Consider the following 15,261-nt stretch of genomic DNA (forward strand, 5'->3'; position numbering starts at 1 on the left):
GGGCAACACATACAGAACAGTGTTTCAGTTATTGCATATGTCAACATTTCAAACTTTCTTGACTTTATTGAGAGTCTTCTGACATTTGGTATTTTATTGAAGGGCTCAGCTATGGCAGCGAGTGATTACCTGAAAATCACAAGATTTATTTGTGAATTCTCTCCAATGTGGTTATAAGCAGCTTACAGAGAACCAGAGGGAAGCTCACAAGTTCCCACCTCAACTCCTCCATAAGGAATAGAAACATTTAAACTGAGATTTTAGACCAAATCTCCTTATTTCATGGGTTCCACTTTAACAATGTTGGAAAGCTTGCTGCTACATTATGTCATATATGAGAAAGCAGTTATCACAGATACGATATGAAATCAGAATTCCTCTTTAATTGAAAACACAGTTTCCACTGTTTTCAGTTTGCTGTAAATACAGCAGACTTAAGGATTTTAGAGTACAGGGAATGGTTACATTACCAAACAGGTGGAGGAAGAATTAAGCTGCTGCTCAGTAAAGGGTTATATGAGACACTAAAATGCATCATCTAGAAAGCTTGAATGCAAGTACACACACATGTGCAGAGAGTTGGTTACCACAAAAGCCTTTACTAAAGTGACAAAGGCATTGAAAGCCCTAATGGACTATGAATGGACTAAGATCAAAATGTAGCTTCAGAGGTATTTTTTTTAATGGACAAAGGAATCAATGGTTAAATAGAGGCAGAGACCATCACGCCTGTCTGCCTGCTGCAGTGCATGCCCAGAATGACTGGATCTGGGGAGCCAGGTCCAGATTTTCCACAGTTCACAAAGAATTTAGTCTAATGGTCAGCATCTGGGTCTAAAGACAAACATCTAAAATCCATTATCTGATTTTCTGAAGATATGCCTGTATGCCCTGTTAAACTAAGTGGATTTGCAATGCTTAACTAATCTGAAAAAGGATACTCATTTAAAGTCCTGTCTGCATGTTGCTCACATCTACAATAAGCTCTTCATATAATCAAATCTGCTATCTGATTGCAAGCAACCAAAAGTATGGCAATGAGACACACAACTATTCCCTCTGTATGCAATTAAATACCTCATAAGATAACACACACAGTACACACAGAGACAGGTATGGTAGGGGTTGGAAGGGCTCTTCATGAATCCATGCTGACTACTCCTGATAATCTTCTTTTCCTCCATGTACTTAGAGATGACCTCCAGAATGAGCTGTTCAACCATCCTATTAATGTCATTCTTTCAAATCTTTTCAGTAAAACCCTCAGTGATCCTATAGTGAATGCCTTTGATGTACGGTTATGATGATATAACAGCTTAATGTATTCCTTTTTTGAATCCTTAACTTGTTCAGAAAAAGGAAAATCTCCATACAGTGACTTATCTTTTCAATAGGCTTTCAATTAATAGTATCTAAACCAAAAATATTGATCTCATGAGTAAACTTAGTCTTCAAAAGAGAATTGATAAGTTGGTGTCAATCCCCAAAGTATACTTTAATATATGCATTTAGATAAAATATACATACACACATCTATATCCATGCACACTCCATTTATGTCAGCACAAAACAGAGGCAATTTTAAAAAGGTTGAACTATTTTGACATCTTTCAACAGCAAGAATAAAACAATTGCAAGGAATACACAGAACATAGTAATTTGAGCACTGGTATCAGCACAAGGCTAAGTACAATTATAACAACCTGAAATCATCCCACAATCCTGGCAACAGCTCAGTCTTCTCAGCACAGATTGATAAGAACTCTGGCATTGTTTGCAATGAGCTGTATGACAAGCTCTGACCTTTTAAATCAGGATGTGGTCAAGGCCAGGATAACAACCAAGGCTGCATTATACAAATAACTGTATGTTCTTGCCTTCCACAATACATTAAGTGGCAGTGATAGCTATTGCATTCAGCATTGCTCAACAGCACTCTGCAGAGGATCACAGAATCATTTTGGTTGGAAAAGACCTTTTAAGATCATTGTAAACCTATGCTTTAAGATGCATGAAACTACACAGCTCTCCTCTCAGAGGCATTAATTGAAAACCAGGGCTGCAAAGTGAAAAGTTTCTGCAGGTTTCTCACTTTATGCAAACACCACCTTTGGCATTTCACAGAGAATGTTGCCCCATGGCTTGTGTTGCACTGAGCACTCTCAGCCATAAAGGGCATAAAAGCCTCTCTTCTCTTTCCTTGTTAAAACAGTAGCTGTCCACAATCTTTCTTTCCCTGAAGTGTGGCATTGCTGCCCACATAGGGTAGCTCAGCATGGTGGCAGCATGGATCTTCCAGGATTGGCACAGATTGATGCTGCCACAGAGAGATCATGGGGGTGACCTACAGCACTGGGGTTTTCAGGCAGATGCAACCAGTTAGGTGACAGGAGACCCATCAGTTGAGCTGACACACCTCATAGTCTGCTACCATAATGAGAAAATGGGATTCTGACTCTTAGAACTCCTTTTGTGTTGACAAAGAAACAGTTAATAGAGAAGTTACTGAAGGAACAAGTCTCTTAGTGTTTTCCTACTCATTAAAAAATAGAATTATTTAATGCTGTAATAGATGTGCTATTTTTTTCCCAGCTTAAACTCTGTGTTTAACCAAAAAGTTTCAAGTTCACCTGGAAAGTTGGTAGACAAAAGGCTCCCCCAAAAGTCCCTGATCATTCTAGTTGAGCACTAATTAGATAAGATTAAACGACCATGCCTGTTCTATGTGCAAATGTGTTTGGCACAGATGACAAGCAGCCCAGTAACCATATATCAAAATTCAGAGGATCAAAAAACATTCAAAGGTTCTGGGAGATGTCCCTGAAACCTGTTTTTACTTCCTTCTTTCTGTTTATGTTGCTATGGTGAACAGAATACAGAGCAACATTCCTTTTAAAAACTGCCAACAGGTGAGTGAATTAATTCAAGCACCATCTAAGAAGAAAATCCCATTCCTTTCTGTACCTTTTCATGGCTTTTATAGAGGAAGCTGTATAGGGCAAAGTTTCCCATTCTGTGTACAGCAGCAGCAGAAAGAAAATCTTCAGGATGGTAGAAAGAAACCACTGCCTGGGATATGTACCTGCACTGCATGCCTGTGAGCTATAAATATGGTTTCCAACTGGAATGATTTAAAAGTCACTTTCTGTTTCACATAAATTAGTAGATTGAAACTAGTGGGGAGAAAAAAAAGTTTAAAGTATGACATTTTAAAGTCAGAGCCTACATCTCAGCAAGAAATTGCTGCTATTTCATTAAATCCTTTGCAGTTTGACACAGTTGAAAAGAAAGTATCTGTGAAAAGGCTGCCCTGCATAACTTTGGTTGCCTCTCTGAAACAGGGTGGGGTAGGAGAAGCAGCAATTTAGCCCCTAAGATATACTTTATCTACTGCGATGCTCCATTAGGTATTGCCTCATACCTTGAATAAAATATCCTGAAAGTGACTCTTGAAATGGATTAATAATAGAAATAATTAATACGCTGCTTCTCTTTCTCATTAATGTGTTGAGCAATTATATATAATTTACAGCCTGATATAAACTTTACAATGTTTGCTTTAAATATAGGCTGTTACTCATTTTTCCAGGTAAAACTAGTATGTTACATTCAAAATTACAGCAATAAAACTCAGGCTTTTGCCTTTTTTTTTTCCCTCCCTGAAAGAATTTTAGATTATTTAGAAATCATCATGGCTTTGAATAGGTCAAGAACTTGAATACAGGGATAAGAAATGAGTAAGAATAGAATAGAATAGAATAGCATAGCATAGCATAGGATAGAATAGAATAGAATAGAATAGAATAGAATAGAATAGAATAGACCAGACCATGTTGGAAAAGACCTTTGAGATCATCAAATCCAACTAACCATCCAACACTATCTAATTGACTAAACCATGGCACCAAGTGCCCCATGCAGTCTCTTCCTAAACACCTCCAGTGATGGTGACTCCAATGGCCAATCACCCTTTCAATGAAGAGCTTCTTCCGAACATCCAGCCTAAACCTCCCCTGGCACAGCCTGAGACTGTGTCCTCTTGATCTGGTGCTGGTTGCCTGGGAGAAGAGACCAACCTTCGCCTCTCTACAACCTCCCTTCAGGTAGTTGTAGAGAGCAATAAGGTCTCCTCTGAGCCTCCTCTTCTCCAGGCTAAGCAACCCCAGCTCCCTCAGCCTCTCCTCATAGGGCTTGTGTTCCAAACCCCTCACTAACTTTATTGCCCTTCTCTGGACACCTACCAGCAAGTCAACATCCTTCCTCAACTGAGGGGCCCAGAACTGGACACAGTACTCGAGGTGTGGCCTAACCAGTACAGTGGACAGGGGCAGAATGACCTCCCTGCTCCTGCTGGCCACACTCTTCCTGATGCAGGCCAGGATGCCATTGGCCCTCTTGGCTGCCTGGGCACACTGCAGGCTCATGTTCAGCCTACCATTGACCAGTACCCCCAGGTCCCTCTCTGCCAAAACCACATTAAAAAGAATTTTCTTTTCTTTGAATCTCTCTTCCAGACAAGATCTACAAACCAACAAACAGCAGCAAAACCAAGCGCAGTCCCTAATTTTTCTGAGCATCAGGCCATGCTTAAGTACATTATCAGGACTTCGGGAGCTTTCCCTTTGAAAATCATGCACTTATTTACCCGTCACAAATCTGTGTCCATAAATAACCATACACTCAGGCAAGTCAAGGTAGCATATTTATTTTGACCGGCTTAGATGTTATCTTTAGGAAAAATAATATTTTTATGTGACTTCTAAATATTTGAAGTAGAGTTTGCTTAGCTGCTCTTTCAACACCAGTTTTCTCCCACCATCCAAACAAGTGACTGGAGATGAATGTATATGTGAATGGAATTTGCCACTTTCCATTTTTAGCACTGATTTTTTTTTAATTATAGATGAAGAAATAAATTACTTTTGTCCTTTCTACATGTTTGGGGGTTGGGTTTGTGTTTTCTTTTACTGTTGACATGCTTCTACAAGCAGGAGTAGCAAACAGTTGTAACATTTTTGATGGGTTAAACATGCTCTTTTGCTTTTCTTAAACTGGATTGTTCACTCCTATGATATTTGGGGCCAGAATGCTGTACTTTTGTTCTTGAAAGTAGGAATATGTTTAGTAAAATGCAATTGGAAAAAAAAGACAAGATACAGAACAAATTGCAACCAAAATCCCCCAAACTCTAGCACTGTTGCAAGGAAGCATAGACATCAGCAGACCGGATACTGCCCCGAAAAGGAACAAAAACCAGAGACTCAGGTTTGATACCAAACAGAAAAATCAGCTGTAAAAAAAACCCAGTCCTGCCTCATTATAAAAATGTCATAGCAACAGCAAGGGCCTTAAATATTATCAGACAATTCTATGTGCCCAGATACACATTTCTGCAAATTCTTGACTGGAATGAACAAGAGCAGGATTAAAATGGATTCCCCCCCACCATGCAACATAAGGCATATATTATCACAGTATCACAGTATAACTTAGGTTGGAAGAGACCTTGAGGATCATCGAGTCCAACCTATCAACACAGACCCCATGACTAGACCATGGCACCAAGTGCCACGTCCAATCCCCTCTTGAACGCCTCCAGGAACGGTGACTCCACCACCTCCCTGGGCAACCCGTTCCAATGACGAATGACTCGCTTGGTGAAGAACTTCCTCCTCACCTCGAGTCTAAACCTCCCCTGGCGCAACTTGAGACTGTGTCCCCTTGTTCTGGTGCTGGTTGCCTGGGAGAAGATCAACCCCTTCCCGGCTACAACCACCCTTCAGGTAGTTGTAGAGGGCAATGAGGTCACCCCTGAGCCTCCTCTTCTCCAGGCTAAGCAACCCCAGCTCCCTCAGCCTCTCCTCATAGGGCTTGTGTTCAAGGCCTCTCCCCAGCCTTGTTGCCCTTCTCTGGACACGTTCAAGTGTTTCGATGTCCTTCTTAAACTGAGGGGCCCAGAACTGGACACAGGACTCAAGGTGTGGCCTAACCAAAGCAGAGTACAGGGGCACAATGACCTCCCTGCTCCTGCTGGCCCACTCTATTCCTAATGCAGGCCAGGATGCCATTGGCCCTCTTGGCCACCTGGGCACACTGCTGGCTCATATTCAGGCGGCTGTCGATCAGCACACCCAGGTCCCTCTCTGTATGGCAGCTCTTCAGCCAGTCCGACCCCAGCCTGTAGCTCTGCATGGGATTGCCGTAGCCAAAGTGCAGCACTCGGCACTTGGACTTGTTGAATGCCATCCCATTGGACTCTGCCCATCTGTCCAGTCGGTCGAGGTCCCTCTGCAGAGCCTTTCTACCCTCTAACTGACTAACATCTGCTCCTAACTTGGTGTCATCTGCAAACTTGCTGATGACTGACTCGACCCCCTCATCCAGATCATCAATGAAGATGTTTAAGAGGATGGGGCCCAGCACTGATCCTTGGGGCACACCACTGGTGACTGGCCGCCAGCTGGATGTGACACCATTCACCACCACTCTCTGGGCCCGGCCCTCCAGCCAGTTCCTAACCCAGCACAGAGTGTAGTGGTCCAAGCCATGAGCTGACAGCTTAGACAGCAGTCTGCTGTGGGGGACAGTGCCCTCGAAGCCCTCTTGTACCTTGGTTTTTGAAACAGGAAAAATAAAAAAAAAAGCCACCTAAGAAAAAATAAAATAAGGTTATGAAGCCTGTGAAAGCTATCTTAGAATAAGCAAATGCAAAAATCTTTTCATAAAGCTTTGACTCCACAGGTGGATTTGCAGAACTAGTGGATTTTAGAGATGGCTTGATCTTGCAACAGTTAGTCAGTTATTAAATCTCAGCAGTGTGTTATTCAAATGGCCTTGAGCAGAAATGTGCTGCTTAACAGGCAGGGTCACCTCATTCCACCACTAGCACTTTTTTTGTATCTGTTAAGCTGCTTGATGCTGTAGGGACACTCGTAGGCAGTCAAGTATTTTGTTTACTGGCAGGGTGACTACAGCCAGGCAAGAAGTCCAGCTCTGTCACACTGCACAGAAATAACCTTCACCTGATGGGCACATCCAGAAAGGGATGGGGTCAGGTGCAGGTCTCTGCCCCCTGTATAGCTCACAGTCCATGTGACGGTGATCTTCCTCCAACCCATGGAGGAGAATGAAGGCATCTGTCACAGGTAACCAGACTCCTGTGTCACAGGCCATTAATAGTCTGGGATGGATTCGAGTTGGTGACGTTTGCAGGATCATTTTGGTAATATATTGGCAGGTTTTTGAGCTGTTGAGCTCCTTGGAATAGCCTCAGTGCTGCCAGATTTCAGTCAGTATCAATTACTCATACTGCAAACTCTGTGTTCATTTACACCTCCTTAAAGTAACCAATAGTCTCAAATGGCATCAGCACTTTGTTCCCTATCCTCAACCCTCCCATCAGCCTGTTAATGAAAAACACAAACTACTTATCACCTCATAGCACACACTTCTTGGTGGATGGGCTTTTCCTCTTTCTAGCCAAACCAGGTCAAAGTTGGCTGCTGTCTTGTGGCTCAGAGGCTTCTCTGGATGTAAAGCCTTTTGTTTATGTAGACTGTGTAACCCATTTCCCTCAGGTGAAAACACACTTTTCAACAACAGTCCGTGTACAGGTGCACTTTTCACTGCTGTGGTTTGTAACCAGCAGCCTATAGATGGAGAAGACTGAAAAGACATTGATGAATGCATCTAAGCATTTTCCTGCACATGTATTATAAACCACTTTTGCATTTTTCTGTGTCACTGGTATTTAATAATACATCTGGATCTGTTTTGAGGGATGTCTTAAAGTCCATCATTTCAGACCAGTATGTTAAAGTAACACACACTCCTTCAGAGAGAAGGTTATGGCTCCTTAACACTGCAACGACTGTGAACTGCTGAAATGGATGAGATCATTGCTTTACCCTTTCCAAGCATTGTGAGCTTGAAAGACTGGAGTACAGGATGGGGAAAAAAATAAAATAATTATAATTAACAAATGCTCTGGGCCTTTTTTTTTTTCTAAAGTACTTATCTAAAATAAAACATTTGGTCACCTATGTATTTAGCAACAGAGCAGCTCTTACAAAAGCAACAATAAGCTTCAGAATTAATATTAATACATTTAAGAGGAATTAGTCACTTTGAGCTCATTTGCATGATCTATAGAAGGGGAGTAAATAGAGAGATCCCATTTGTTTGAATAAGAGAAAAAGGAAAGGTCAGTGTTCTGACCCACAATTTAGGAAATTATTCCATTCCTAAGGTAATCAGCCTGTCATCTAAATAATTCCCTCCTCGCTCATTACAAGAAACTATAATAAAAGCCAAGTTGCCTGTCTAAAGTTGCTATGGCATTTAGATATACAGCAATTTGGCCCCCCATGACCTTCAGTAGTTAAGTTCCAAATCTTCAAGAGTGCAAGTTTTTCTCATACAGTTTTCCCAAGAATGCTGCCCAGATCACTCATTTGGAGACTAAACAGCAGTTGGATAATGGAAAGTACCTCCTACACCCTGTCCCCTTTCACCCCCAAACTGCTACATTAGAACTGTGATGAGCTATCTCATTATCTTCACCACATTGTATCAAAAACATCTGGCCATAAAATAAATGTTTATTTTATTTATTCAGTTTCAGAGAAGGTTAGAGGTTTCCTAACATGGGAAAAAAAAGAAGACTATGTCCTGCGCTAAGCAGTGTTAGGTCATTCAGGGATACATTTACCTTTGCTCCTCTCCATGCTGCATGTCAAAAGTACCACAGCTTCAAGCTGGTGAATTTAGGACAGCTGAGGACACAAAGACTCAATAAAAGTAAAAAAGACTTCTATGTACAGGCAAACAAAGATGCCATGTGCGTTATGATGTTACCTAGGTTGTCCTCAGTGACTGAATACACACAGATGTAGATCTCCAGCTATTTCCACCTCAGTCTCGTGTGCATTATAAAGATAAGTAACAACAAGCCATCACCCATATCAGCTTCAGAGGAAGCTGTGAGAGTTTCTACTGCTGTCATCATCCAGCTCCCTCCTTTTTAGAAGTGCAGACAAATTGTTCACTGTCTTTACTGTGGAATTTTAAACCAAAATACAATACAATATTTGTCTCGTATTTAAAGGATCCTAATTTAGGATACATAATTGATTAAAAGGCAGCACTGATTCATTCAATTACGTTAAACAAGATAAGCACATGGATTTACATAATTGTATCACTTTGCTAGATCAGACTGAACAGGATTTAATGATCAATTAGGATGTATATCTCAAGACAGAACTGTCTTGGCTAATACAAGTGGCAAAGGGGTACGGTTAAGAAACAGTCTCTTATGTGTATAGCTCCTTTTTCACTCTGAAAATACATAGCTCTCCCTGCTAAGGGAAAGATTTATGTGTATAACAGTGATCTTGTTTCAGAGAAAACACCATTTACAAGGTTACATGTTCCCTCTAAACAATTTATCATTAGTGTGTGTTTTATTCTCATTTTCCTAAAAAACTTCAGTATAACTGATAATGCTTTTGAGGCAAAAAGCATATCCAAGTAGTAAGTAACAGAACTGAGGGTCTAAACACAGAGCAAATAATGCTACATGCACACAGGACAGGGGGCTGAGGAAGTTGAAGAATCTAATGAGCCTCGATGAACCAAACATGAGGATAACAGAAAGGGCATAAGTGTGGAAGCAGAGGGCCCTGAATCCCTATGGGTCTGCTGCTGATCAGCCAGGGACAGCAGGAGTTGGCCAAGCTTTCCAGGTTCAGCGGGCTCCACACACTTACCCATGGCTGCTCAAAGCTGTAAGTACGTCTCCTGTCTTCCACGTCCTCATCCTGCTTTGCCTGCTGAAATTCTTGTCTCAGGCGCTGTATCCGGTCATGATTGTTAGGGGTTGATCTGTTGCTAAAAGAGGAAGGATGGAAATGATCAATATACTTAGGAACTGCCATCTGTGCCTGTCATTTCTTAGCATGGGACTGTTACTATAGTGCAGAAGTACAGACTTAAAAATAATTTCCAAGAATTTAGTACAAAAATCTTTAGTATTTTTAAGATGATTAATGCTGCTTGACTTATAAAGAAACTTGAGCTGATGCAAGGAAAAGATGAATGAAGCTATTCCTAAAACTTATCAAAAGTTACTGGCTTTTTTTTTCAGTCAATGCTCCTTCTAGAAATGAAGCAGAATGCATGTGTTAGTGTCAGACTTACCACAGAGGGAAATTAAGAGAAAAGTTCTAATGATCTCTGCTACTGAATAAACATGAAAGATACTTTTCTCCAATCAATAAATTGCAGTGCTGTCCTATCTTTAGTCATATCAAATGCATTACAATGTCTGAAGGCCCTACCTATATAAAATTTGATTTTTCCCCCCCAGTCAATAAAACCCTGTTATCCCTTGGTTCTGTTTTTAAGAGGTCTTTCTAACTGATGAGTCTGAAAGCATTGAAAGGCTTGGGGGCCAGTAAAACACAATCCATTTGATGGTGTGGTGTGCAGGAATGTCTCCAGGCAGCAGCCCAATGTCGGCAGATCTTGTGGATGCTGTCTTCTGGAGGGGGCTCAGACCCACAATCCACTCCAACTGCACAACCAAACCCTGAAATTCTTCAAACCCATCAATTTTTACACTATATCACAGGTAATCTGCTCTCCATAGCACAAGTTTATGTGGAACCACAATAAAATCTGCCCAGGAATGGCTTATTTCAGGGGGCAGAGAGAGAAGGTATTTATGAATCTCGTTTCCATTCCCCCAGTTGTAAAGCTCACACCTGACTCCTACAACTCCCAGCATGTTTCAAACACATCAATGTGGGAACCACAGGAAGCCTGACAAACAGCTATATTATACCATGACTAACCAGAATCATTTTAATCTCTTACTATGGCCTTCTAAAGCTCTGCATTTCACAGTTTATTTCAAAAGAGCTTATGAAGAATGGTCAGTTGTTTCTTTGAAAAGAGAAGTATTCAGGGAGGCAACAAAAAACAATTCCATAGATTCCTGTTCTTAGACACAGGATACAATAAAACACAGTGAGTTTATATCCCATGTCTTCTCTCATATGAAAAACAGATCACAGAATGGCTTAGGCTGGAAAGAACCTCAGAAATCATCTACTCCAACCTCCCTGCCATGGGCAGGGACACTTCTCAACTAGACTCAGCTGCTCAAGGCCTCATCCAACCTGGCCTTCAACAGCCCCAGGGAGGAGGTATCCACAACCTCCCTGGGCAGCTTATTCCAGAGTCTCATCAACCTTGCACTGAAGAACTTGCTAAGATCCAGTCTAACCCTGCTCTCCCTCAGTTTAAAACTACTCCCCCTTGTCCTATCTCTAGACACCCTTTTGAAAAGCCCCTCTTCAGGCTTCCTCCTGTAGGATCCCTTCAGCTATTGGAAAATAGCTTAAAGTCCCTCCAGAATCTCTTCTTCTCCAGGCTGAACAACCCCAGTTCCCTCAGGCTATCCTCACAGCAGAGGTGTCCCAGCCCTTGGATCATCTTTGTGGCTCTCCTCTAGACTCGCTTCAATAGCTATGTGTTCTGCAGTCCATTTCTGACTGGTTTCCATATCTTTTGGGACAGGTAAATGGGGCGGATTGGAGGCTGTAGGTGTTTGAGATGTTACCTCCCACTCATGTCAGTGCCACTAAATAGAGCTTGGTTGGCAAAACAAACAAAATAAGCATGGTTCCAGCAAAGGCTAAGTTTTGAAGAGGCTTGGAGTTTTTATCTTTTCTTTGAAACTGAATTTAGCAAAGTGTTTTCTTCACTCTCTCCCCTCCCCCTCCCCCTTTTTTTTTCAACTGGGAGCTTTAAGAAATGCTGTATCTAGAGAGTAGGTCAAATTCTATGTGCCAATTGGCACATTGAAAAGTAGTTAAAGAAAGCTTTATTTAGAACAGGTTGGAATGAAATATTGTGGCACTTTCAAAACTTCCACTTCATTGTAGGTGTGTTGCTAATTCTGTTCCCTTAATTCAACATAATTTTGTGGAACAGCTTATCTCCATTTGCAGTTTTATGTTATGTAAATGTCTTCCTTTACTATACAGCCACTTGTTGGGTTTGTTGTTTTTTTCCCCCATGCATATTTTAAATGCTATCATCATAATCCAGTACAAGCCACACAAAATATTTCAAAATGCCCTCTTGATTTTTAAAACTGCTGCATCTAGCAAACATGTATCACAGTATCACTAAGGTTGGAAGAGACCTCGAGGATCATCGAGTGCAATCTGTCACCACAGACCTCAATACTTTCTACATAGTGATTTTTGCAAGATAAATTGCACTTAACTGTAACAAATTACTTCAAATATTAGTATTTCAGGTATAAGAATATATGGCTGAGAGAGATATGGCATTGAACTTCAGTACAAGATTATTAGAAAAGCACTGTGTGTAGACAGCTTGAAGTACTCAAGATAGAACAGAATAGAATAGAATTAACCAGGTTGGAAAAGACCTTTGAAATCATGGAGTCCAACCTATCACCCAACACCATCTAATCAACTAACCAGTAAGCAATCAGCCTTCCTTAATGAAGTTTTTGTTTTCAAACTCTAAGGGATGGCAGTGAACCACTGACACTGGAGCAGTTATCCACTGGCAAAGAAACACAGGAGGTGAACCCTAAAAGTACTGAACTAAATCCTGTGCATTATAAAGAACAGAGACACTCTACCATCCCCAAAAGGGGCCACTGGAAAGGATTTTATACATCTGAGGACTTCTGTACATTTTGTGATTATTATCCATTAAAACAATTACATCAACAGAGGAGCAGCAAGAAAACACACAGTGTCTATGCCAGGAAGCCAAAATATATGTACCCTCCCAAACAGCAAATGCATGAATTTGACATCCTTTACACTGCAGACATGGAACAAGAAAGGGCAAGGAAGAACCTGCATTTATGATTTAACTTGTTCCCAGACTTCAGAAGATCTTGGTCTAAGGCTGACTTAAGAACAGTTATTCAAAGTTATTAAAAGGTTTGCTAATGGCAGATAAGATAAATCTTTTCACATTATTTCTATTCTATATGATAAGCAAGGAACATGACCCAAATTTAGAAAATGGCAAAAGAATTGAATCATAAAAAAGGCCTACTTCACAGAAAACAAAAAGCTACATTAAAAGACAAATCTACTTCTGCAGCTGCTCAAATTTCTTTGTACTGAAGAAATCTGTGAGACACAGAAAGTGAGGAGAACTCAGCAGGTTTTGAATAATAATTTAAAATCCCAATATTTTTATTTAGAAGAGGAAAAGGCAAACAGTTAGGGAGGGGCTATGATACCTTTAAGAGAAGGTTATTTGAGGTCTTAAACTCAGGTTAGCTGCTTCTTGATTCCATTTTCCTCTCAACCTTTTCTGATACTCAAGGCTAAATTAGTCAGCTGCCCTAACTTTCCCACCAGCAGATCTCTATCCTGGCCTGCCATGCCGTCTCCAGCTGTTTTTCATGCCTCTCTTCATCCAGTAAATTTCATCATTAGTGCTTTTTTGCTCTGTTTTTCATGTCTCCCACTGCACTCAGGGAACACTTGGTGTTCTCGCTTGATAGCTCATTCAACCCCCAGCCAACAATTACTACTTCCATAAGGAGAGAAATGCAAAAATCATAATTACAATAAACAGCTGTCACAAATAAAATTTTGGAGTCAAAAGTGCAAACCTAACTTTATTCCTTTTCAGGCTCTGAGATACTGTTTTATCTACAACTCTTGGCGTAAGTCACATTATTACCCCTTGGGACAGATCTAAACAAATTATATCCAGTGTGAAAAGTCTGTAGCAAGTCTAAAGCAAAATGAATTTTGACTTATTGGATTAATTCATTCAAAAGAGGCAGGGTCATATCAACAGATTGGGATGCAGGGCTGCAGGTGTTCCTCGTGCTTAAAATCCTGTTTGGCTTTTGCAGATGTATGGTGCAAGTCCTCAAATGTTTAATTGAATGTACCATGTTTTGTTTGAGGTTTTCATTCATCTGAACTTAAAAACTGAAGGTAAATTCACCTCAAAGAATTCAGGACTACTAATAAGAAGGAAGGAGTTTAACTTGAAATCCATACAAAGTCTGTTGAAGATATGACCTAAGCTAATTTTTAACTTTTTAGCAAAAATGGAATTACTGCTCTCTACAAACCCCTCCCTCAGCCTACTTCTTAACAGAAGAGCTGTCAACTTACGGACAACAGTTAGCACCTCCTAGCATCAGAAGCAAGTGATGGTCTTCTTCCAGGGGGCTGTCATTATTAAATGGTCTTAAATACAATAATAAACAAAGAAAGTTTTTTAGGGCCAAAGTTAACTTGGGTTGCAAAGTCCCTGGGCTTCCTTGTAGCACATACTTAGCACCCCACTGCCTTCTTACTGCAGATGGCACATTTCACAATCAGGTATTTTGTGAGCCCCGCTTTAAAACACAGACCCACAGGCATGGGCTAAAAATGCAACTCTAAGCAAAGCTTAGCCAGGCCAGAGCTGTCACATATTTCCAGAAACAAGTAGCTGAAGCAATGACCATCATAGTCTCAGATCATTAAGCAATGTCTCTGTGTGATGTCATGCACTGATGTACAGAGTTGTAATCAGTTTTTCAGTGCAATAAAGTAGATACAAACATGCTACTGACCAGGGATGACTAAAGCTTTGGAAAAAATTAATTGACCTGAAAAACCATGGAAAAGGGTTCTAACGCCATCAGCAAGCAGGTGTAACATGACTAGAATAACAAAAACCTTAGTAAACAAACAGTGTTCTTTACACCTTGAAATCTTCTAACATAGATTGGATCTGCCAGGGACGCACTGGCCTGACCAGCTGCTTAGATCTCTGCATAGCAGTTGCAAACCACAGATGGGCTCTTATTCACTTCAAGATGGCAAATAACTATCACCTCTTTGTATACAATAAATTCCATTTAGACAGATTAATCTTCTCATATTAAAAATCAAGAGCTCTACTTGTGTCTACAGGTAGAGAGGAGCAGAAAAAGAGTTTATTTCCATCCCATTGAGGTTTAACAATGTCCCCGCTCTGGTGGTCATGCCTTCACTGGCAGCATGCATCCATGCCAAAGTTCAGAACTAGCTGAACATCTACAAAATCAACCCCTCCCTTCCTGGCTTGAGCAGGATGAAAACAGCCCAACAGAAAGCAGACTGTTTATAATCTAATATAAAAGCTTCTGCTACATTTAATGCAAGTCGAGCACCCTCTCGCCACGGTGCTTACCCCAAGCAGATGGAT

The 15,261-nt window shown here is 40.8% G+C and overlaps 1 protein-coding gene across 14 annotated transcripts in view; it reads right to left on the reverse strand.

The window, feature by feature from the left end:
* The window catches only part of PARD3 (par-3 family cell polarity regulator), a 437,461-nt gene that overhangs the window by 7,695 nt on the left and 414,505 nt on the right, over positions 1-15,261 (reverse strand). For all 14 annotated transcript variants that reach the window (XM_068146264.1, XM_068146259.1, XM_068146253.1 and 11 more), the window contains one exon: positions 9,771-9,891. In XM_068146264.1, the coding sequence (XP_068002365.1) occupies positions 9,771-9,891 (121 nt within the window). The remainder of the gene's footprint in view (positions 1-9,770; positions 9,892-15,261) is intronic.

This window comes from Melanerpes formicivorus, unplaced genomic scaffold, assembly GCF_026170545.1.
Source record: "Melanerpes formicivorus ecotype bairdi unplaced genomic scaffold, bMelFor1.0.p_v2 SCAF_13, whole genome shotgun sequence".
Lineage (NCBI taxonomy): Eukaryota > Metazoa > Chordata > Aves > Piciformes > Picidae > Melanerpes > Melanerpes formicivorus.